Source organism: Branchiostoma lanceolatum, chromosome 18, assembly GCF_035083965.1.
Source record: "Branchiostoma lanceolatum isolate klBraLanc5 chromosome 18, klBraLanc5.hap2, whole genome shotgun sequence".
NCBI lineage: Eukaryota > Metazoa > Chordata > Leptocardii > Amphioxiformes > Branchiostomatidae > Branchiostoma > Branchiostoma lanceolatum.
In genome coordinates, this window is record NC_089739.1 from 3,984,054 (window position 1) to 4,008,246 (window position 24,193).

The 24,193-nt window shown below is 41.6% G+C and overlaps 3 protein-coding genes across 7 annotated transcripts; 1 reads left to right on the plus strand and 2 right to left on the minus strand.

The window, feature by feature from the left end:
- Window positions 1-20: 20 nt before the first annotated feature.
- On the plus strand, window positions 21-16,008 carry LOC136423892 (phospholipase ABHD3-like). Of its 3 annotated transcripts, XM_066412277.1 has the most exons (11): window positions 21-37; window positions 6,042-6,196; window positions 9,206-9,378; window positions 9,914-10,032; window positions 10,490-10,596; window positions 11,318-11,430; window positions 11,897-12,070; window positions 12,800-12,854; window positions 13,253-13,418; window positions 14,067-14,256; window positions 15,098-16,008. In XM_066412277.1, the coding sequence occupies exons 2-11, from the start codon at window positions 6,146-6,148 to the stop codon at window positions 15,321-15,323; spliced, it is 1,374 nt and encodes a 457-aa protein (XP_066268374.1). In that variant the 5' UTR covers window positions 21-37; window positions 6,042-6,145; the 3' UTR covers window positions 15,324-16,008. The 3 variants fall into 3 exon arrangements, with proteins under 3 accessions (XP_066268374.1, XP_066268373.1, XP_066268372.1); XM_066412276.1 differs by lacking the exon at window positions 21-37 and having other exon boundaries at window positions 5,720-6,196; XM_066412275.1 differs by lacking the exons at window positions 21-37; window positions 6,042-6,196 and adding an exon at window positions 6,339-6,563.
- LOC136423891 (uncharacterized) lies at window positions 15,237-21,490 on the minus strand. 3 transcript variants are annotated; one of them, XM_066412274.1, is made up of 7 exons: window positions 20,591-21,490; window positions 19,851-20,129; window positions 19,073-19,333; window positions 18,312-18,563; window positions 17,309-17,617; window positions 17,037-17,110; window positions 15,237-15,348 (listed from the first exon to the last, which is right to left on the minus strand). In XM_066412274.1, the coding sequence occupies exons 1-7, from the start codon at window positions 20,853-20,855 to the stop codon at window positions 15,334-15,336; spliced, it is 1,455 nt and encodes a 484-aa protein (XP_066268371.1). In that variant the 5' UTR covers window positions 20,856-21,490; the 3' UTR covers window positions 15,237-15,333. The 3 variants fall into 3 exon arrangements, with proteins under 3 accessions (XP_066268371.1, XP_066268370.1, XP_066268369.1); XM_066412273.1 differs by lacking the exon at window positions 15,237-15,348 and having other exon boundaries at window positions 15,729-17,110; window positions 19,851-20,120; XM_066412272.1 differs by lacking the exon at window positions 15,237-15,348 and having other exon boundaries at window positions 15,729-17,110.
- Window positions 21,491-21,580: 90 nt separating this feature from the next.
- On the minus strand, window positions 21,581-24,131 carry LOC136423897 (large ribosomal subunit protein eL30). Its single transcript, XM_066412282.1, has 5 exons — window positions 24,033-24,131; window positions 23,880-23,921; window positions 23,102-23,247; window positions 22,637-22,767; window positions 21,581-21,717 (listed from the first exon to the last, which is right to left on the minus strand). Exons 2-5 carry the CDS (start codon window positions 23,889-23,891, stop codon window positions 21,662-21,664), a joined length of 345 nt encoding a protein of 114 aa, XP_066268379.1. The 5' UTR covers window positions 23,892-23,921; window positions 24,033-24,131; the 3' UTR covers window positions 21,581-21,661.
- Window positions 24,132-24,193: the final 62 nt, after the last annotated feature.

Below are 24,193 nucleotides of genomic sequence, written 5' to 3' on the forward strand. Positions count from 1 at the left end.
CTTCCGGGTCGTAGCAGAAGGTTTGCGGCAGAACGCGGTGAGGTCTCATCATCACATTCTACCCCAAGATATGTTAAAATCCTTTTCATATGTTAAAAATTGTCATGCAGTCAAGTGAAACACGGAAATATTTCATACCATGACCATTGGGCGGGACCATTTGCCACTTATTTCACATGTTTATATTTTATTCCTTATAGACAGTTTATTGTGTAACGTTATATTGTTGCTAGACACACACACACACAAAACAAGTAACTGAACGAATGGTCAGTTCCACCAACGACACAGATGGCTATATGTGCTTTGAATAATTTTTGATATAATTATATTCGCACCACATAGTGGGCGAGTGTTACGCGCCGATTTGAGGCACAAGACATGGTCACGTAAAAACTCAACAGTTCTCGCAAGAAAGGCCAAATCACGTATATAGATGTGTCCTCGTAATGTCAAGACGTTTCTCAAGCCCGTGCAATCAAGCTGGGTATCTAAACTTCTCCAAGAAGCAAGATTTCTCGAGTTAAAGATGGCCCATTTTCGAAGGTTTTTCCTATGGTTTAACCAATAACACTCGGGACCAAATACGCACCATATGGGGGTTTTGCGGCATGTGTTTTGAGGCGACACTCAACTGTTTCCGGGTCACACTCAGCGTGACGGCAGAATACTGGCAAGACAAAGCAAAAAAAATGTTTCGTATTGATTCTGATGACAGTTGACTGTGTTCGGGCAGAAAGCGCACAAGGAGGCGGCCCAGTACACGTTTGAAAGTAACGAGGGCATTGTATAATGTTCTGGCACACTTTCTAGTTTATACTGTGTTCGGCTTTTATACCCTCCGAATTATAACTGAAAACCGCTCTTTGAGAACGTTTAAGATTGCATTATCAAACGGGTTATACCCGCCAACTTAAGACAGGCTTAATACTGTTCTTAAGCAAAACTTCGTAAGTTCTATAACATACTTAAAATACTTTTTCGTTTCACGTCTGTGCCTCATGATATGGGTGTACACACGCCCTTGAAAAGGCAAGGTTGAAATTAGGTCAATGGAATGACCCAATTCTATAATGAAAACTTTTTGTTTGACACCCGTGCCTACATGGGTATACACACGCCTTTGAGAAAGCAAGGTTGAAATTGGGTTAATGGAATGACCCAATTCTAAAAGGAAAACTTTTCCGTTTGACGCCCGTGCCTATAACGTTATGGGTGTACACACGCCCTTGAGAAAGCAAGGTTGAAATTGGGTCAATGGAATGACCCAATTCTATAATGAAAACTTTTCCGTTTGACGTCCTTGCTTACATTGTTGTACACACGACCTTGAGAAAGCAAGGTTGAAACTGGGTCGATGGAATGACCCAATTCTAAAATGAAACTTTTCCGTTTGACGTCGTTGCTTACATTGTTGTACACATGACCTTGAGAAAGCAAGGTTGAAATTGGGTTAATGGAATGACCCAATTCTAAAATTAAAAATGTTCCGTTTGACGTCCGTGCCTATATGGGTGTACATACGACCTTGAAGAGCCAAGGTTGAAATTGAGTCAATGGAATGACATAATTCTATCATGAAACCTTTTCCGTTTGACGTCCGTGGCTATATGGGTGAACAAACGACCTTGAGGAGCCAAGGTTGAAATTGGGTCGATGGAATGACCCAATTCTATAATGAAGTACTTTTCCGTTTGACGTCCGTGCCTATATTGGAGAACAGATGCCCATGAGAAGCCAAGGTTGAAATTGGGTCAATGGAATGACCCAATTCTTAAAGGAAAACTTTTCGTTTGACACCCGTGCCTATATGGGTATACACACGACCTTGAGAAAGCAAGGTTGAAGTTGGGTTAATGGAATGACCCAGTTCTAAAAGGAAAACTTTTCCGTTTGACGCCCGTGCCTATAACGTTATGGTTGTACACACGCCCTTGAGAAAGCAAGGTTGAAATTGGGTCAATGGAATGACCCAATTCTATAATGAAAACTTTTCCGTTTGACGTCCGTGCCTACATTGTTGTACACACGACCTTGAGAAAGCAAGGTTGAAATTGGGTCGATGGAATGACCCAATTCTAAAATGAAAGACTTTTACGTTTGACGCCCGTGCCTATAACGTTAAGGGTGTACACATGCCCTTGAGAAAGCAAGGTTGAAATTGGGTCAATGAAATGACCCAATTCTATAATAAAAACTTTTCCGTTTGACGTCCGTGCCTACATGGGTGTACACACGCACTTGAAAAGGCAAGGTTAAAATTGGGTCAATGGTATGACCCAATTTTAAAATCAAAGACTTTACGTCCTACGTCCGTGCCTATATGGGTGTTCATACGCACTTGAGAAGTCAAGGTTAAAATTGGGTCAATGGTATGACCCAATTCTAAAATCAAGGACTTTCAGTCCTACGTCCGTGCCTATATGGGTGTACACACGCCCTTGAGAAAGCAAAGGTTGACATTGGGTCAATGAAAATTCAAAAATCAAGGACTTTCCGTTCGACGTCCGTGCCTGTATGGGTGTACACACGCCCTTGAGAGAGAAGGTTGACATTGGGTCAATGGTATGACCCAATTCCAAAACGAAGGACTTTCCGACCTACGTCCGTGCCTAGATGGGTGTACAAACGCCCTTGAGAAGGCAAGGTTGACATTGGGTCAATGAAATGACCCAATTCTAAAATCAAGAACTTTCCGTTCGACGTCCGTGCCTATATGGGTTTACACACGCCCTTGAGAAGGCAAGTTTGAACTTTGGTCAATGGTATGACTCAATTCGAAAATGAAAGACTTTCAGTCCCAAATCCGTGCCTGTATGGGTGTACACACGCCCTTGAGAAAGCAAAGGTTGACATTGGGTCAATGCAATGACCTAATTCTAAAATCAAGGACTTTCCGTCCTACGTCCGTGCCTATATGAGTGTACACACGCCCTTGAGCAGGCAAGGTTGATATTGGGTCAATGGAATGACCCAATACTAATATCAAAAACTTTTCCGTCCTTCGTCCGTGCCTACATGGAATGACCCAATACTAATATCAAAGCTTTTCCGTCCTACGTCCGTGCCTACATGTATATGGGTGTGAACATACCCTTAATGTGCAAGGTTGACATTGGGCCAATGGAATAACCCAATTCTAAAATCAAAGTCTTTTCCGCTCTTTTATGTCCGTGCCCATATGGGTGTACATACGCACTGGAGAAGGTAAAGTTTGAATTGGGTCAATGGAATGACCCAATTCAAGAATCAAAGACTTTTGCGTCCTACGTCCGTGCCTATTTGGGTCTGAACATACCCTTAACGTGCAATTGAAATTGGGTCAATGGAATGACCCAATTGTAAAATCAAAGAATTTTCGATTTGACGTCCGTGCCTATATGGGTGTACACACGCCCTTGAGAGGGCAAGGTTGAAATAAGGTCAATGGAATCATCAAAGGCTTTCCGTCCTAAATCCGTTCCTATATGGGTGTACACACGCCCTTGAGAAGGCAAGGTTAAAATTGCAATTGGGTAAATGGAATGACCCAATTCTAAAAGCAAAGACTTTCCCATTTGACGTCCCTGCCTAGATGGGTGTACACACGCCCTTCAGAAGGCAAGGTTGAAATCGGGTCATTGGAATGACCCAATTCTAAACTGAAAGGCTTTTTCGTTTGAAGAAGGCAAGGTTGATATTGCGTCAACGAGGGCATTGTATATTAAGTTCTGGCACACTTTCTAGTTCACACTGTTTTCGGCTTTTATACCCTCCAAATTATAACTGAAAACCGATCTTTAAGATCGTTTAAGTTTGCATTATCAAGCTGGTTATATCCGCCAATTTAGAACGTGAAACTGTTCTTTGGCAAAACTTTGTAGGTTCTATTACATACTCGTGAGTTTTCATTGTTAGGAACTTACGGCCGTACACTATAAGGACGGAAACCCTTCATTCACTGACCCAAGTTCAACCTTGCCTTCTCAAGGGCGTGTGTAAACCCATATAGGCACGGACGTCGAACTGAAAGTCCTTAATTTTAGAATTGGGTCATTCCATTGACCCAATGTCAACCTTGCATGCCTTCTCAAGGGCGTATGTACATTTATATAGGCGCGGACGTAGGACGGTAAGTCCTCGATTTTCAGACTTGGGTCATTTCATTGACCCGAGTTCAACCTTACCTTCTCAAGGGCGGGTGTAAACCCATATAGGCACGGACATAGAACGGAAAGTTCTTGATTTTTGAATTGGGTCATTTCATTGACCAAATGTCAACCTTGCCTTCTCAAGTGCGTGTGTACACCCTTATAGGCATTCATTTTAGAATTGGGTCATTCCATTGACCCAATTTCATCCTTGCCTTCTCAAGTGCGTGTGTACACTCATATAGGCACGGACGCCAAACGGAAAAAAGTCTTTGGTTTTAGAATTGGGTCATTGCATTGACCCAATTTCAACCTTGTATTCTCAAGTGCGTGTGTACACCCATATATGCATGGACGTAGGACGGAAAAGTCTTTGATTTTAGAATTTGGTCATTCCATTGACCCAATTTTAACCTTCCCTTCTCAAGTGCGTGTGTACACCTATATAGGCACCGTCGTAGGACGGAAAAGTATTAAATATTTGAATTGGGTCATTCCATTGACCCAATTTCATCCTTGCATTCTCAAGTGGGTGTGAACACCTATATAGGCACGGACGTCGAACGGAAAGTCCTTGATTTTAGAATTGGGTCCTTCCATTGACCCAATTTCAACCTTGCCTTCTCAAGGGCGTGTGTAAACCCATATAGGCACGGACGTAGGACGGAAAGTCCTTGATTTCAGAATTGGGTCATTTCATATACATTGACCCAATGTCAACCTTGCCTTCTCAAGTGCGTGTGTACACTGGCCCAAATAGGAACAGATGTCAAACGGAAAAGTCTTTGGTTTTAGAATTGTGTCATTGCATTGACCCAATTTCAGTTTTAGAATTGGGTTATTGCATTGACCCAATTTCAACCTTGCCTTCTCAAGTGCGTGTGTACAGCCATATAGGCACGGCCGTAGGAAGGAAAAGTCTTAAATTTTAGATTTGGGTCATGGCATTGACCCAATTTCAACCTTGCCTTTTCAAGTGCGTGTGTACGGAAGTGGTGTTCAGCACAGAAGCTCCAGTACTGAGACTTTCTTAGTACTGGAATTCCTGTGTAGGGTAGCTTCAATTCAGTACTGGCAAGGCGGTTTAATCCCGGAACCCTCCTGTCAGGACTGGAAACTGAGTGATGAGACTACAGAAATCTAAGTCAAGTACAAGTAAGGAACCCGTTACATCCGTATATCGGCACTCGGTTATCCAGTGCTAAATGACCTCCACACTGGGTATCCAGTACTGAATGACCCTTGAACGAAAATCCGTACTGGAACCAAAGTATCGAGAAGAGTTCAGCTCTGGAAAACGAGTAACGTTACCGAAACAAGATTCAGTTCTGAACGTCCAGTGCTGACGAAGCTTCGGTACTGGAATAAAGCCGTTCCGTACTGGAATTCTTGTGCGGAACTTTCTTCCGTACGGGGCGCCGAGTATCGACTCCATTTTCTCCACAGGTTCCGTACTGGGCGCTCAGTAAGGAACCCGTCACATTTGTATATCTGCGAATGTGAAGTTAGACCTCACTGCCGCGTTCTGCCGCAAACCTTCTGCTACGACCCGGAAGTAATTACGCCTGATAATGCTGAAACGGTAGCACGGAAACCCCATGCAGTGCGAAATCTACGACAGAATTTAGCACAAGAAGGCTTCCTGAGGGCCAACTTTGACTCTGCAAATCTCGTATGAAAATTATATTTGGATCTCCAAGTGTATTGCAGGAGCTTGGACAGCTTCTTGACATTACCAGGACACATTTATATGCATGATTTGGCCTGTCGTGCGAGATCTATTGAGTTTTTACGTGACCATGTCTTGTGCCTCAAATCGGCGCGTAACCCCACGTCAGCGCAGTTCGTCCTCGTTCCTACCAAGACGAGAGCTATCTGCGCGGGTTTCTTGGAACTGTGGATGATTTACAGAAGGCTGGGGTACTGCAGGATGTCGTCCTTGAAGTCGAGGGCCGGCGGTTTCCCTGCCATCGCATCGGCTTGTTCTGTCCGCGGCCAGCCCCTACTTCAGGGCCATGTTTACAAGTGACATGGCGGAAAGTCGGCAGAAGACGGTTGTTTTACAGGTAGGGTTGGCGTGATGTGGGGTTAGAGTAGAGTGAAACAGGGATTTAAAAAATTGTTTCGCATTATAGAGAACGTGTAGAGCCAAGAAATGAGTAGGGATTTTTCCTGTGATGTGTGTTCTTTGCCACGTGCCCCTCCCTGCTCCATTATTTGGATGAAGAGACAGCGAAGTTATCCGTAGAATCAGGCCACTAAGGTCAATACTAAGGTCAATAAACTTTGACCTTAGGTCACTCCAAGATGGCGGAAACTTTGGACGAACTTGGATTATTTGAAGAGAAAATGTTGGCCTATACGTCGTCATTGGCGATTTTTGTGGGTGTATCAGTCGCAGCACTTACCTACTACCTCACCCGTGTTGTCAAGGTATTAGTTTGACGCTTATCTATGTCGCTATCTTATAAAATCTTCACGTCAATTTTTAGTTTTCAGTCGCCCCCCTCCCCCTCATTTAATGAAAGTTGCAGACGACGAAAAACTGGTCGAGCAGCTATTAAACAAGAGGGACTCTATGCCAGTTGAAGAAAATAGAAAATTCATACATTATACGTTATAATATAAGGCCTAAATTACATTAATGTCTAGTGTGAAAGGACGAGCAAAAGGCGAATGGGCCTCTTTCCATACAGTTTTTTTAAAGATTATTATGATTGAATATAACTCTTGAGCCTTTTGGCTGTCGTAACAATGCCAACATCATCTTGAAATTACGTTAGTTTGAGGGAGGGGCGTATTTTCTGTGCAGTGTTACATCGACTTCGCTCAACAATATCTTATATTCCCACCAAATGAAATCCTGCAAAACGTTAAAATATAGGCTTGAGTTCAATGTCCTTTTGAGTACAAATTTGGCAGCATTCCGGCGGCTTTTTGACGATCTTTTAGGATGCCAAGAATTTAGTCTTGAGTACTCCAAGTACGTGAGTGAAGGTGTGTTTTCCACTGTATCTGACGTTTCTTTAAATCATTTTGCGCGACAATATTTCAGATATCTGTTGCCCGGATGGAACCCGAAAAACGTTAGATAGTATTGACTTGAGGACTGAAGAACCTCATGCCGATATTTTTCCTTTTTTTGTGGGGTTTCATCCTGTGAAAATCTAAAATATTTCTGCGAAAAGTGATGTAATGAAACACGCCCCCTGCTTTCACTCACGAACTTCATCAAGCTAATCTTGGCACTAAAATATTGTCAAAGTCAAAGGAGCCACCGAAGTTCCGTCAAATTTCTATACTCGCAAAGCCCTCAAGCCCATATTTTCACGTTTCTGTAATATCATCCGACGGAAATTAAGATATGACGGCGCAAAGTGAAAACACTCCATCTTCACTCACGTACTTTAGGTTTTGATATTTCAGAAAACTCGTCAAAAGAAGCCGCCGAAATTCTGCTAAATTCCTAACCAAACTGACCTTAAGCTCAAGCCTACATTTTCACGTCTTTTTTTGTTGGATTGCATTCAGCGGAAATGTCAAATATCGCCATGCGGAGAGATGTAACAAGAAAGAAAGGAAAGGCTAGACAGAAAAGAAAGAAAGGCTAGACAGAACACACGACCCCCTCTCAACGCGCATTTTCCCAGGCGAAGTTGGCATCGTTCAAAATTACGGTCACGACCGGTAAAATTCTGTATATTTCTATCTAAGTAGCTATAAGGATCCCAGCCCGAAAAGTGTATGTTTTGTGGGATTTTTCTCGACTTAAGCTAACATTACTAGGGAGACTACAAGCACGCGATGTAAACATATTAGCATTCTATCACTGTAGCGCGCGCTCAACATCCCGGTAGGAACTGTGGAAAAGTAGCAGAAATTCACAATTTTACTGGCCGATATTGAGTCCAAGTGTCCACAACAATATCATCTACTTGTGCCATGCAAATATATTGATGGATTTCACCGAGGAGGAGAACATCTCGCCGCCGAAGATGACTCAACGCTGCTTTCTATTGAGGACGCCATTACCGCTTGCTCGGACTTACCGGGTGTGTACTTTTCCCGCGCTTTCCCGAGCTCGAACCATGCGCGCTCGCGCTAGATTCAAAATGGCCGCGGTATTTGGAAAGGGGTCTATTGACAAGATGTTCTTATTTTTTAAATTTCAGGATGCTCCTGTAAATAATATATTGGGCACTATTGACAGGATGTTCCATTCATGATCTTGTGAATAACACTTCATGGCTTCATGAACCTGTCAACCCTAATCGTATATGCTATAACCCTATCCCAGAAAAATGGTGCAAAAATAAGGGGTTTACCGAAAAAGCCGGGCTGTCTACTCTGGGCATGCATGGGGGTTTGGCATCTAATGGAATTTTCTTGAAGAAAAACTGGTGACCAAACCCCAAATTAGTGCCCAGACAAATTCTGTGGGACATTTTACAGTATGTCTCATGCATTTTCTCTCATCACTCAGTATCGCTATCAGGTTTTTTCCCGGGAAAAATTGCGAGGGAGCGGATCAACCAAGAGGATGGTGTGGAGTTTTAGAGAATTCCAAGTTAAAATGGGGCATTCTAAGGCCTCCTGAGGAGCGAAATTACTGTCAGACAGGTCACAGTTGAAGACTGGCCACATGTGACTTTGTGGCATACCTGGTCAATCAGAATTTTATGCTTGTAGCTGCTCCCCAGTGTAAGGGGACACATGGACAGAGCATGGGGGCGTGGCACCCCTGTAACCCTCTTTAGAAAAAGCCCTGTCGGTACACAATACAGGCTCCGTCCAATCTCTGGGAAAATAGTAGAAATCGGCCAAAAAGAGTGAATGGTATGCCAGGGGTAGTCCGCTATACAAGGAACAATGTAGTCCGCTATACAGTGAAGCTCAATATCCGTCCATCTCCTATTGAGCTTCACTGTATAGTGGACTACCTTGTATAGCGGACTACCCCTGGCATACCATTCACTCTATTTGGCCAATTTCTACTATTTTCCCAGCGATCGGACGGAGCCTGGTACTAGTAGAGGCTAAATGAATATTCAACCCTGTATTTGCGTCCATTCTAGAAGCCGTTGCTGATAACAGGCAGTAGTCGTTGTGCAGACTTCCTCCAGCGCCGCTGTCCTGTCCTGGTGCAGGAGTACTACCCTACTGTCTGGTGCTTCACATCACGTGCTCACACCGTCATGTGTTCTCTGTTGAGTGAGTTGACAACATGGAAACTGCCACCATACAGACGGTAAGATATTATAAATGGTCTGAGATACAAAAGAGAATTTTGAAACATTACAGCACAAAATAATCAAATTTTGTCATGGTTTTCCTTAGAGCTCAAAGCTAGAAAGTTGATAATTATTCAAAGTGAATATGAGGTGATATTTTTTTCCCTCCTATTTCTGTGTTTAATAACTCTGGATGTTAACACAGTTGGAGTCAATGTGCCAAACTGAATGTCATCTTTTGTGTTGGAAGTATTTGAAAGAACGTGACTAGATTCTTCGAATCCTCAATAACTGTATTTTCTACATAATTCGGCAACTGAAACTCATCTTTTGTGTTGTAGGTATTGAAAAGAACACAACTAAATTTTGTATAAGCTGATGGATTGTGAATCCTTGAAGTGATTGCATTGTATTCTCTACATAAGAAACAAACAATGAATAGGGCTACTAGTAACCCTTTGTACATGTAATAGCTTAAGTTGGGTAGCCAGGTCTAAGCTGTATTTTTTTACAGCCAAATAAATATATCAAGTCAACAATTAATTTTTACAGGGAGATTCTAGACATGCCAGATGGAGGGGAGCTGCACCTGGACTGGCTGGAACACCATAGCAACATTCACCATGACAACAGGACACGCCCCATTATAATCATCCTCCCTGGGATGTCAGGTTGGGACTGCACCATTTCAAATTCAGTAGGGGGAGCATGGTAGAATTTTTTTGCATCACTTCACCCTCCTTTACTATTATAGAAAGGATAGCATAATTAGATTCATGTCATACCTGGACCGTGATAACATTTGATACAAGTATTCCAAACTAGTCTGGAATTTTTCTGTGTCCAACAGACTTCTACTTGTAACCCATAGGCTTCCAACATTATTTCAATGTATGTGTACTTCGTATGCACAACGTGAGCCATTATAGAAAATTTCAATAGCAGACTCTGATATTGGAACTGATGTTCTGGGGTGTCCGTATGACATAAAAGAATGCAACCAGGTGTATTCCACATCATCCTCGGTCTCAGCCTTACTGTATGTGATACACCTTGCAGTATTCTCTACATATTGCAAGAACAAAATTTGATTTATTTTCTGTGTCTTTTTCTTTCTTTGTCCACCAGGACACAGTGGTTCCCATTATGTCATTAATCTGGCCAAAGCTGCCAGTAAGAAGGGTTACAGGAGTGCTGTGTACAACCATAGAGGATCCAATGGAGTCAAACTAAAGGTATGCTGTTGTAGCGTCAATGGTTAAGTAGAACTACATACTTATTATTATGCATATGCCATCATTTTGGTATATTAGGATTCCTAATTATAACATGTACCCAACTGTATACCAATTGCTGAAGTGGATTCAAAATCAGTATTATTCATTATGTCCTAATTAGTGCTGTTAGTACATGCAACATTATTTCATTGTTCGACTTGAAGGCAACCAGTACCAAGTAGATTAATGATAGACCGATCCTAAAGCCCACCCACTTCCATCGAAAGGTAGAAATGTAAAATAAAAGTGCACAAATGCAAAGATTTGATTGACATGCTGCCCCTCTGCTAATTGCCATGCTATCATTGTAATTGTGCTGATTGTGATGGACAGTCAGGATTGGTCTTTTGGATAAGATCATACTGTGCTGCTAACCTTTGTCTTAAAGAAAAGAATTTTTACTCAAAGTTGTACCAGTAAGCTTTGGGGGTGAACATACAATGTAGCCTGTGTTACACCATCTCTTGCTGTCAGGTAAAAAAACTGATAAAAATGAAAGAATTAAAAAAAAACATATAAAAAAAATAAGATAAAAAAAAAATTAAAAATATCTCTTGCTGTCAGGTGCTGATTGGGCCTCTCCCCCAGAGGCCTGACCAATGGGAGGGCTGCTAGAAGATTGAATTGCAGTAGTTAGGCCAGTGGAGAGCAGGGTAAAGTTGAATTTTTCTGTGTCTAGAATAACAGGTACTACTGTGCAGCTGACACGACTGACCTCCAGCATGTAGTAGCTCACATCAGAAGTTTCTACCCGGAGGCACCACTCATGGCTGTAGGGGCTTCACTTGGAGGGTAAGGTTTGAAATGTTCAAACCAAGGCAAGAAGATTGACTGTGTGAATGTGACTGTGTGCTTGTATGTGTGTGCACACTTGTGTGTGTGTGTGTGTTTGTGTGTGTGTGCACTTAGTTGCGTGTGTGTGTGTGTGCATGTTTGTGTGTGTGTGCATGTTTATGTGTGTTTGTTGGTGTATGTGTGCGTGGATGTGGTCATGAGGAAAGAGGTAAAAAATATAAGAAAGATACAGATTGCAGGATTGACATTCTGAGGCTAATAAATCCATAAATTTATAGTCCTAATAAATCGTTAAGAGGTATTCTCCAAGCAGAGGTATCCATCGGGGGGCTAGGAGTGGCTACAATTTTTAACACTTGCCTCCCCGTTGGAGCATTAAAAATTCCGGACACTCCCCCCCGCCCCCAACAAAACCTCTCCTTGGGGATCTTAAGAGTGTTTTCTGTCATTGATTAACCTCCAGAATGATCATCTTCAACTATCTGGCCAAGTTTGGCAAAGACTGTGGTCTGGTAGCAGCCATGGTCATGTCCATGCCTTGGAACACCTTCAAGACAACAGAGTCACTTGAAGAACCTCTGAACAGGCTGCTGTTCAACAAGTATCTCACATTTGGGTTGAGGCAACATCTAAGACAGTAAGCACTTACATTGCTTTGGCATGTTACTTGTAGCTAGATGGCCCTTCATATTTGTCTTACGATTGGAAATTGATTTCATTCTTCGGAAAGTTTTGTATGTGTCATGTAAAAATCAAACTAAATTGCGACGGAAAGGGTTACCATTATACGGATAACTTTATTGCGCAGCCATTGTATAAGGTACAAAGTATGGCTGGTACATAACTACTGTAACAGTTCTAAATATGTATATATGAGGGCTAATCTACCTAATACAAGTCTTAGAGTTATAGTATATGGGTTTAGAATGGGTGATACTGTAGTTCCTTGTCGATAGAGATAATAATCTGATGTTCCTGTGGCGCAAGCAATAACGCAACCCCGCTGCTTGGCAATCTAGATCAAATTCTAATCCGTGGATCCGTGGGCCTGACTTAGATCCAGTGGTCGGCCCCAGCTAACATGTTGTAAGGGATTGCATTCGTCATTTGGGATGGTGATGTTAAGCCAGTGGCCCTGTGTATAAGGAAGCTTCAGGCATAAGTCTCTGCATGTAAAAAAACGCAACACACTTGGGTAGAGCAGAGGTGACCCGATGTGCTTGGCTAAAAAATTCAAGCAATTCAAATGCTGACATTTTTCCTAATGGGGAACTTAAGGGCTTATCAAAAGCTTTATTCAGCACTGTTCTCACACTATATTAATAACAAAGCATACAGACAATAGTTTTATTATTTTTGCCCTCAGAAACAGAGAAGTGTTTGACAAGGACAGTCGTGTGGATGTTGACCATGCCCTCAAGGTGAAAAATGTTTAACCTTTATCATACTAATTAATGAACTTGTAACTTTTTAGCCATAGGAATGGGAAGGTGTGAAGTTGAAAGTAGTGTGCTAACGGTTAAAATTGAGGTAAATCAAAAACATTCTATCTATATCCTAAACATTCATGGCATAAGCAAGGACAATCATCAATCATCATTAAGTCATGAAAAATTTCTCAATTCTGAAATTGAAAATGACACCTGTTTTCTCATGCCAACGACAGATTGTTTGTCTTGGTTTATCATCGAAACAATACTTTACTATGTTATCATATATACAGTTTGTATGAAGCAAAGTCATAGTATTTCTAATTGTTATATGAAAAGTAGGATTTCTAACTACACGTGTCTTATCTTTTTTTTTTCCACACTGGAAGTCGTCTACCATAGCGGAATATGACAAGCGTTTCACCATCAAAGTGTTTGGTTTTGAGTCGGTGGATCACTTCTACACGCTGGCGAGTGCCTGTTACAAAGTCAGCAGAGTCCAGATACCCCTGCTGAGTCTGAATGCTGCGGACGACGTCTTTGCCCCCTTGTGCTGTGAGTACTCGGCAGAAAGGTTTTGATGGTAACAATGTAAAATATTATATGGATATGTATGGCTGGCCTAGAGAAATACTAGACTTCCACGACCTCATACCTTTGCCAGATTATGTTTTTTAATGACGTATCACAAATGTTTGTCAATGATTAAGCAATTAGTCCTGTTTGTATGTACTTGTATAGCCAGCCAGTATCTCTATCTGTATAGCCTTCGGCTTAACACACCAGCTTCGATCCTCAGGCACACAGCGCGGCAGCAGCTGGTCATATTATACTGAACGGCCTGTAACACCTAGCTTTTGCACATCTGACTGCAACCGTTAATTGCCCTTCAGCAAAACACACCCACTTCACATCACATCACATCAGCTTCACTGGACGACCTGTCACACCTATCCTTAGCACATCAAGCTGCAAGTGTTATTAAGCTGCAAGTGTTATTGAAGTGAGGAATATACGGGATGCATTTGACCATTTCATACAATGCTGGCTCGTAATTATAAACTACACATATTAAAAGATGTTAGTTGAATTCTTCGGGTGTGTCTGTGTTTCAGGATTGTTGTAGTCAGCATATCAAGAACCTCTGGATGGAATATGATGATATTTTTGGTAAAGGCTTACAACTATGCATCATTTTTCCAGCCATTCCAACTGAAGAGATAAAGAAGAACCCAAACATCGCTCTGGTGGTGACGTCGCACGGGGGCCACATCGGCTTCGGTGATTGGCTGTTCCCTTCCCGCGAGAGTTTCATGGATAAACTGTACCAGCAGTATGTGGATGCCATCTTCAAGTACGGACAGGAAGGACATATAGAAGCACATGTACAGAAGTAAGGACAGTGTTTTCTGCAGTGTTCTCCTACAGTTGCTTACTCCACTTCAGAGCTTTGGTGAAGGGAAATTTTCTTCTAATTTCGTTTCTGAATTTATTTTGGTTTTCTACACTATTTCATTTCTCCTGGTAAATTTTAGGTTTGGGGCTATTTCATTAGAGGAAGTCTAAAACTTGGTGTGTAGTCCCTGTAGCATATCAAAACTACATCTCAACTTTACTAACTGAAGAACCAAATGACTCTGCTATGAATGTATGTTGTATCTAGAATTTAGCACAAATAAAGCTGAACTTCCAAGTTGTTTGTTCTTCTGTTTCTTTCTCATATTACATTTCTTCCACTTGTGGCAAGTTTCTGGGCTGTTTCTACCTCGTATCGGTCTATGTAGGGTGGGAAGGTAGGGATAGTATAATCTTCTCAACTAAACTACATTGTAATTGAAGAACCTACCCAGAGCCTTGCCTGCAGCACATACAATATACCTTGGGGAGGCTCTGCTAGACTGTGCCGAGGTTTCCACTTTTGGAGGCGTGGCCACTGTCCAGCTGTCAGCCAATCAGATAATCTGTTTTACCAAAAGAACACATTTACTGATAGGCAATTGTCTGATTGGCTGACAGCTGGTTAGAGGCCACGCTATGTACAAAAGTGGGAAACCTCAGCCCAGTTTAGGTGATTTTCCCCAAGGTATATTGTATAGGCCACAGATGAGGCTCTGCACAGGAGAATGTACAATGTATATAGCAAGTCTTAAGCTACATGTATAAGATTGATTTTGTACTCATTTTCAATCACACTCACGAAAATTCACACAACCACTAACAAATTTTGTTTGCAGGAGAGAATGGCAAAACACACCCAAATCCTGGGTAAAGAAAATCAACTCTGACACTGGCAGAAATGAGGAAAAGAAGAGCCTCGGGATAGTTGGAAAACGGGTAACAAAAAGTCCTATGCGCAGCAAATGGTCTTGTCCAGTGTGTGCTCGAGTCTGTGGCTCCAGAATTGGACTCTACAGTCACCAGAGAACCCATAGGGAAGGAGGGAGTGAATCAGTACATTAAGATCATTACATTATCGGGTCAGGACCTAGGGATGGAGTGGAGTTGTACAGCCAGCTGGACCAGCTACAAGTCTGTAGGGTGTCTGGATACGGCCGGGTCTGTGGGCCGTGATAGAAATCATCATCATCATGATCAGTCGATGTGCTTACACACCGTTGGGGTTATACTGGAATCTACAGTCATCAGAGAACCCACAGGGACGGAGAGAGTGAATCAGTACATTGAGATTAATTGCTTTTAATTTCTCTTTTTGTCCCCTTTGTAATTAGTTTTTGATAGTGCAATATGAAAAGAAATATCTGATATCTAATAGATAGATAAACAAATTTACTGATGTCACATCTTGATCTTGGTAAAGGTGGTTTATTATTGATTTTTTACAGTTAAAATGCTGGGCGCTACAAAAATGTGAACATTGATTTTATTCAAATGTTTATAATATTTTTGTACCGTGTGAATTACAAATCATTGGTAAGGGTTTCGGAAATATGTTTGATTGATATGTGAAATTTATCAATTGTTATTATGGATGGATTGTTGATTTTGCTACGTACACTTGTACTTCAGGGCCATGAAATGCTGTATACAGAACTTGAATGTGTCCAAAAAAATCTAAGTATCATATGTAAGATCTGTGAACCTTATAAAAGTGTTGGTGGCTATCAAATTTAAAGGGCATACTGTACATTTGTTTGAGGTGCGTTGTTATTTCAGAAAATACTTCTTTTCAATTCGAAAGAAGTGAAGCTAAGCATATCTTTTTTACTGTGTGCTACCATTATAGTTAAAGACCAAACATGACAAAGAAACCAGTATGTTATCTGGCTAAAATCACTCCCCTTCCATATACATGTAATTGCTGACACAGCCTGACAATATATATATATATGCCAGTTCCAAGATTAAACTGTGCCTGTTCCGACACCCTTTAATGCTAACCCTAACATAGGGATGTGGGAACAACAGGGCATCGAAACATATAGGTTGGGCCATTGGGGTGTCTGGCGAATCTCCACCATCATGTAACTGGTCACACAGTCTCACAACCGTGGCCTTCGCGCCAAACTTGCTCCGCCCAGCAAACCAGCGTTCTCCTTGACACAAAAAACAGTATTTATCTGGCACCCCTCTGCCGTCGCCATTCACTACTATTGCTAGTGTTCAAATGACTTGGGTTCTTCATAACACAAAAACCAGTATTCATCCGGCAACACTTCACCGTCATGTAACTGCTGACACTGTTGTACAACCGTGGCCCCTGCGCCAAACTTCTTCTGCCAGTAAACCATAGTGTTAGGTACTAACAGTCACTGTGTTAGCATTCAAACGACTTGGGTTCTTCATAACACAAAAAACAGTATTCATCCGGCAACACTTCACCGTCATGTAACTGCTGACACTGTTGTACAACCGTGGCCCCTGCGCCAAACTTCTTCTGCCAGTAAACTATAGTGTTAGGTACTAACAGTCACTGTGTTAGCATTCAAACGACTCGGGTTCTTCGTGACACAAAAACCAGTATTTATCTGGTGAGACTCCACCGCCATGTAACTGCCCACACAGTCTCACAACCGTGGCCTCGGCGCCAAACTTGCTCCGCCAGTCTTCCAACATGGCGTGAACCTGGAACCACGTGCCGCCCGGGTCGGTTCGCTCCCAGCGCAGTACGTCGTGATGCTGGAAGCCCATTGGACGGCATAGACGGGTCAGGACCCAGGGGATGTAGTGGAGTTGTACAGCCAGCTGGACCAGCTCCAGGTCTGTAGGATGTCTGGATATGGTCGGGTCTGTGGGCCGTGATAGAAATCATATCATCAGTCAACCACTCAACGTACGTATGCACCATTAGGATTATAACAAACAAACAAACAAACAAACAAACAGACACTAGCATTTTTTTCTAGGTTAATCTTAAAGATTTTGATAAAACTCAAGCCTTTGTCATACAGTAAATCAAAGTCACAATAAACAGCAAAAAGACTCACCAAAAAGGAAATTAAACATGTCCAGTTGTACATCTTCACAGTGAAGACTTTCGCACAACTTGCCCAGTGTAGCCTGACTCCCAGCCATGTCCAGCCACCTTAGGAGCAGGGTAATGTTGTGGATGCTGTTATGTGTTGTTTCCAAGGGTCCTGATTCTCCTGAAGAATCCAGTTTGCATTTTTCCCTGTGTGACTGTATCATTTCTGTTGTCAGTCCGAGGTGAAGACAGACTGCATCACATGTATCAGGGTGGAGTTTGTTTCCGATAGTTCCTAATTGCCAAACACTGGCTACTGGTACGGATGGGTCTGTGAGACGAGAAAAACAAGGCCCAAAATATATAACTCAGAAAACACATCAAATAAACAGACCAAAAATAACCCCTCGCAGCCCATGAATTAGTAGTTTCTTTCATGGATTGTCATGTCTGATTAATATCATAATAACTAGTTCTACCAACTCTAAGCTGAACTTCCTGCCAATCTGGTATCTTTGCAGTCATCTTCACATGGCAATGGTAATAAAGACAGTACAAGCATCTAAATTTCTTGTACTTCTGCACATGACTCTAACTTCATGGCTACATCTTACACATGTAGAAAATACAATCATGTAGAATTTACAATTGAATAACTAAAACTATTTCAATATCTGTGACTTTATGAAAAATCTATTTGAAGAGGAAACACTGCAATTGATATGTTAAAACCATCATGTAACTGGTCACAAAGCCTTACAAAACAAATTGGTTAAAACTCTGTATCAACCTTACAATGATAAACTAGTAACTAATATATCTATTTATTTATTCGTTTGGTACAACAGCCAAGGCTGCCCGACTAGCAGTACGTAAGCTACATGTAGTAGCTATTGTAAGGGGCAAACCTTATAATGATATATATATCATATCAGTTAGTTGCTTCATGTGGTGTTGCACTGATCCATTGTTTACATTGATAATGTATTAATCCAAAACTAGGAATTGAAATAGAACAAACTTACTCAGGAGAGACCTGTACATCTCTGAGTCAACTCCTGACAGCATACTGACAGTACCCTGGGTACCAGACCGTTCTCTCCACACGAGAAGGGCAGACAACAGTTGTCTGGACACATCGTTTGGACATCTATCCTTGCAACATTCAATGTCTTCCTCTGTTAGGCCCAGTCCAAACGCCAGTAGTTCCCAGTCGGTGTGGAAGGAACGGGAAAGTTGGGCCAAGTCCCACACAGTAACTTGCCGTAAGGACGGGTCTAAAAAATATGGGTTCAGGAATATATTTTAACTTTTTTTGTAAAACAAAGAACTGTCACCAAATGTGATCAGAAAAAAACAAACATCATAAAATGCTTGGATGTTTTTTTGTTGATTTTTCTTAAGCATACTATACAGTCATGTAAATCATTATTTTGCTATATCCAAAACTGAATCAGTCTTACAATTGTATTGATTTTATAAAGGCCACAGCAATATAATTTGCTGGTTCTGGAACATTATGTCCAGACATCATGAAAACAGAGGGCTGGTAGGAAAACTGGCATCTGAAATTGTGTGCATCAAAGTACACACTATCAACTTAGACTCAGTTTTCATGTTGCTACTAGTATTAATTTTTTGTTTCAATCCTAGTACCAGGAAATTGAATAATGGCATGTTGATATTCAATTGTGACATAATTTGTTTAAATCCTAGAACCAAGAAATTAAGTTTGCATGACTTAATTGAAGCAATTAAGGCATGATGAAACAACAAAAGTTTTGACCTGTTAGGAAGAGAAACTTTTCTGTTTCGATGTTCTGGTTTTTCAGAGCGTCACACAGTCTGTCCACCGTAGCCCGTGTCCCTGACTTCTCCAGCCACATCAGTAACATGTGGAAGACCTGGCTGAACATGTAGTTGGGGTGGGCTGCTTTGGTCTGTCTGATGTTGTCTTGTGTCAGACCTAGATGTAGCATGACACTCTCCCAAACTGAAGCACTGTGTAGTTTCCAGGCTAGATGGTCCAGTTCGAATAGTGATGGCACTGTATATAGAAACAGCAATGATGTACAGTCAAATCCAAGGTCTCAACATCCACTCAAAGGACTGAGGAAAAATGGTTGTGACAGAGGGTGGTAACTATGTAAAATTGGATGCGGCTGCCATAAAGCCCTGCGAAGGATAGCTGATAGCAAGTTAGAACTTCTCATAAAACTAAATATTTTCAATCATTCTGCAGTTTGAAAAGAAGCTGGTAGGGGTGGAGCTGTCTTTTAATGGTTAAGAGCCCTGGTCGCTTCATCTTTCCAAAATCCCATTGCAAAATAGCAGACAATGAGAGACAGAAATGCACTGTAAACGTTGAAATTTTCACGGTGGTTTAATGCTTGCCGTTTTCACTGAGACCTTTTTACCGTGAACTTAAAACGACCACAAAATGCTTGTTGTCTTTTGCCCGTCTACCCCATTGTTTCAACCACGAACTGAAAACTAACGCGAACACTCCATTTTCTACCTTCTGCAAAACTTAATCCCTGCAAACGTAAACGCGTTCACAGTACCTCTGATACAGTTGTACAGATGTGCCCCCACCCCTGCAAGTCGCAGACCTTCAGTGAACCTCTCCACAGTGGCCTCGGCCCCCGCCCTCTCCATCCATGTCAGCAGCATGTCGTGCACCTGTCCCCACGGACTGTCCCTGTTGTCCAGGGCACAGCGGTCAAGCGTGTCCTGGTCCAGCCCCAGCTGCTGACCAACCTGCTCCCAGTGCACGTGTGGACCCAGGGTACGACACAGGTGGTACAACTCTCGGGGCGTGGGTTTACGACCACCTGGCGTTCCTAAAAATATGCAGAAAGGCAGTTCACGGTCTAGTCTGCACATGTGCAGTTTGATGCATCAGGATGATACATGTGTGTATGTCAAAGTTGAAGGCCCCAGGGACATACATGTAAAAAAAAACAGGCCTTTACCTTTGGTCTCGCACATGCACAGTTCAAACCGTGCTAATGGATTGTTTTGATCAACATGCAAACTGCCGACATAACATGTCCAGAAGGTGATCTAGTTGATTTCGTCTTCTTGTATTCTTTTAAGAAGACTATTTAAGCAGCAGTAGGATAGTTTAAAATGCAATGCATTAATTTTTGTAGAAAATTCTGTTACTACGTTGCGTATCTGTGAAATGATGTTATGTTACATGTATTTGATAAAGGTCAGTAAACAACTGGCTTCATTCACTCACTTAAAGAGAACCTATCTCTATGAGTCATGTCCTTCATAAAGGGTATGATTATCTTACCTGTAGGTTTTGACGCTGATTTAAACCAACTGAAGACTGAAGTAAGGAAGGACCTGTCTGTAGAAGCCGTGTGGAGTTCTTTCTTTCTCTCTACAGTTGTCTTTGGTTTTGCAGCAGTCTCATCTCTAGTGCTTCTAAACTGAGGAATCTTTGACACCTGGCCTGTCATGGAACGACTTAAGTCTGTATCTGGAGCTCTCGACTCTGCATCTGAGACACCTGGATATTTCTCCTCACAACCTGAGGCATTTTCTTCAATCTCCATGACTTGTGGTACGTCTTTTCACAGGTGGCATGAGCAAATATATACACAGGTACAACCTGTACATTCAAGCGCCAACATCACCTATGTTTCAAACACAAGCGCAACACAACAAGCATACTTCCCACCTCTCACTGACCCAAACTTAAACTAGCCTGTTGATTGTGCAGACCTTGCACAGCTGTAAACCAAGCAGCAGGTTTGTCTGTTGTAGATTCATCCATACACAGCACCATGGTTGATTCAGTGTCAAGTGCCACCATTGGTCCAAAGTCCAACCACCCTTGCAATCTAGCCACACGCATTTTGGAACAGTCCATTTTCAAGATGACTTGCCGATCTTACTAACTCGGATATACAAATAAGTTAAAATTTTCTGCAAAGTTTAAAGTGTTACTTCCACAGCGGTTTTTATCAACTACAGAAACTGTAGAAAGGGATGTTTGGTGTGCCAGCTTTCAGTTGCTAAGGCAAACTTCAACATGTTCTATTGACAATGTTGAGGTTATGTTTACCCTGACCTCCCCCAACCTTTCCAGAAAGAACCTATAGATCATTGACAATCAATAATAAAATCAACATAGCCTAAAACTTGTATCAAGACAGACCTTTGTTAACTAATTTGGGCACCTTTTAGAGTTCTTCTTGTTATAAGATGCTGTAGATATACAGGTATACAGATAACACACATGCAAATGTACAATATGAATAAAAACCAAGACAAGAGGTTTAAACTGGAGATGTTTATTTCATTCACAGCATTAAGATCTTGTATTGCAGTACTGTTGTAACTTGCTAGGTGGTGCTGCTCACTTGGCTTCGCCCTTGTCCTCTGCTGGCATGCTGCGAATGATGTCACTGTCACCTGCACAGAACAGAGATTTTAACATGATCAATTAAAAAAATTCTCTTTTTCAGCTACTTTGCTCATTACATTTACAAAAGAATAGGCACATACATGTACATTATGTCGGTACAGATTGTGATCTGGAAGTGTAAGAATCACCGATTTTTCCAATGAATAGAGATCCCAACCTGAGCGAATTCTAAGATGGATGTCTTGTTGGATGTTTAACGGATGGACTTGAAACTATATTTATAACTAGATATTAGATTTATAACTAGGAGATCATCCTAACACCAATTAGGATTTCCACCAGCAGGATCGGCGATTGCAATGTGATGACTTTGTTGTTGTTTGCGTTCAGAAATGAAAAATGAACATAAATATTATATAATCTACAGCAGGGCTGTCTCCAGCTTTCAATTTTCATTTTGTCCCACTCATTCTTTTAAGCCCATGTTAAATTTTGTTGTTAAATCAGTCATTTCAGTTTACAAAAATACATTTTCATCAATGTCATGAAGTTCAGATTTTTTGGGACAGATGGGGTGAATTTTTTGTCTGTTCCAACAAACAAATTTCTGTCCTGAGATGGAGGGACAGGTCCTGATTTCCAATTATGTTTTTCTATTTATTTGTTTGGCTGTATACATGGTACAACAACCAAGGTTGCCCGACTAGCAGTAGCTATTGTAAGGGGCTTGCTTGCAGCACAAATATATACATAATAGGATAAAATTGTCACATTAATTAACAAGATAAGCATCATACGAGCATTAAACTCTCACAAGTAATATACATTCTTTAAATAACACACTATTAAATCTAGAAAGGGAGTAAATTCACTGTCTACCAACTGGTGGTGCAGTTCTAGTTTTGAGTTGTAAAATGAGTGTACACTGGAACATAGTAGTTCTAATATGTAAAGTTTTGTCCTTACCTGGATCTGTGATGGCCAGTGTGCAGACTCTGAAGTATTTACCACAGGCTGTCCCCAGCTCGATGTTGTTACCAGAGTAATGATGGACACCTGTCTTAGCCAACATGGCGTAGTACTCGATCTCACTCTTCCTGTAGGGCGGAAAGTCAGAACTTGTAAGATTGGCAGAAATCTTATTACATACTGTTACATGTATCACAGATGCCCCCTGTAGCTCAATGCAATTGATAGCAGCCTCACAGCTGAGCTCCTGGTTCAGATTTATGTGGTTGGTAACTGGGAGACCCCGGTTCAAATCTGGGGAAGGGCATCATGAGGCATCATCATGGGGGTGTTGTTAGCGATGATGATGAGTTTAGCCTTGCCCTGCCTCAGCACCATAAACTCTTTTCATATCTCCCCCTACAAGCTAAATAGTGGATCCCGCCTCACACCTTATTACATGAGACTGCCAATTGTACCAACCTGAGTGCGGGGGTGTTGTTAGCGATGATGATGAGTTTGGCCTTGCCCTGCCTCAGCACCTTGAGCGTCTCCTTCAGGCCCAAGACGTACTTCCCAGACTTCATCACCAGCTGCAGCCGGGAGTTGATGCTCTCCATCGTCTTTCTCTGTAACAAGATTTTAAAAGATCTTTTAGACTCTACATGATAACGGAACAATAATACAGTATATACAAACAGTAGCATCCGTAATACGGCCCATGCTCGAAGTTACAATACATGGCAGTTATTTTTGGTTGATAAATACAAATGCAAGATTTTTAACTAACCCTGGATTCATTGCTTTGATATGTAGGTAAAACTGGGCAACTCTTTGTAAGTTTTTAACAAAACTGGAACAAGTGACATCCTCTTCTTTGCAGGGCCTAGTCCAGAGAAGCTTTTCCAAATACAGTATTCAGGTATAAGATCCAATATGTCTGTCTGATTTCGTTAATTACACAAACGTGTGTTAAGAAATTAATGGGAAGGGGGATTTGGGACCATGCCTAGAGTACTGAAGTACCATGCATGTGGGGGGGAGGGGGCACTTTTTCTTTTACCAAGGGCCCTTGTCCAAACTAAAGAATCGATCAATAGATTTGCACACACAACAGCATATTGGCGTTCAAAATATGTCATAACTTTGTGTGATGATTATGACACTCCGATCAAATCTGTATTTGCAAAGAAGAGTTGCACTCATGCCACGAAAATTGGTGACAGAAACTCATCATGTGTACACTTGAAAATTCACCCACCTTTTGCTTCATTTTGGCTGATTTTCCGAGCTCCTACTACCACTGAAACGGTAAAACAAGACCTTAGTTATCAAATAAATCTAACCATCGGTAGATAAATCAAGGAAATTGTGAAATAATAGCAAATTTTGACGAAATTCTTGCAGATTTTACCGGAAAACGTGCAGAGAGTATGGCTGCTCGGGGGAAAAGAAAGATGGCGGTCACAAGTTCCCGGATGTGGACCACTTCTCGCGAGAGTTGAAAAAAAAATCCTAAATCTCCACAAAAATAATCAAAATTCAAATTTCTTGATGAAAGTTTCACAATAAAAC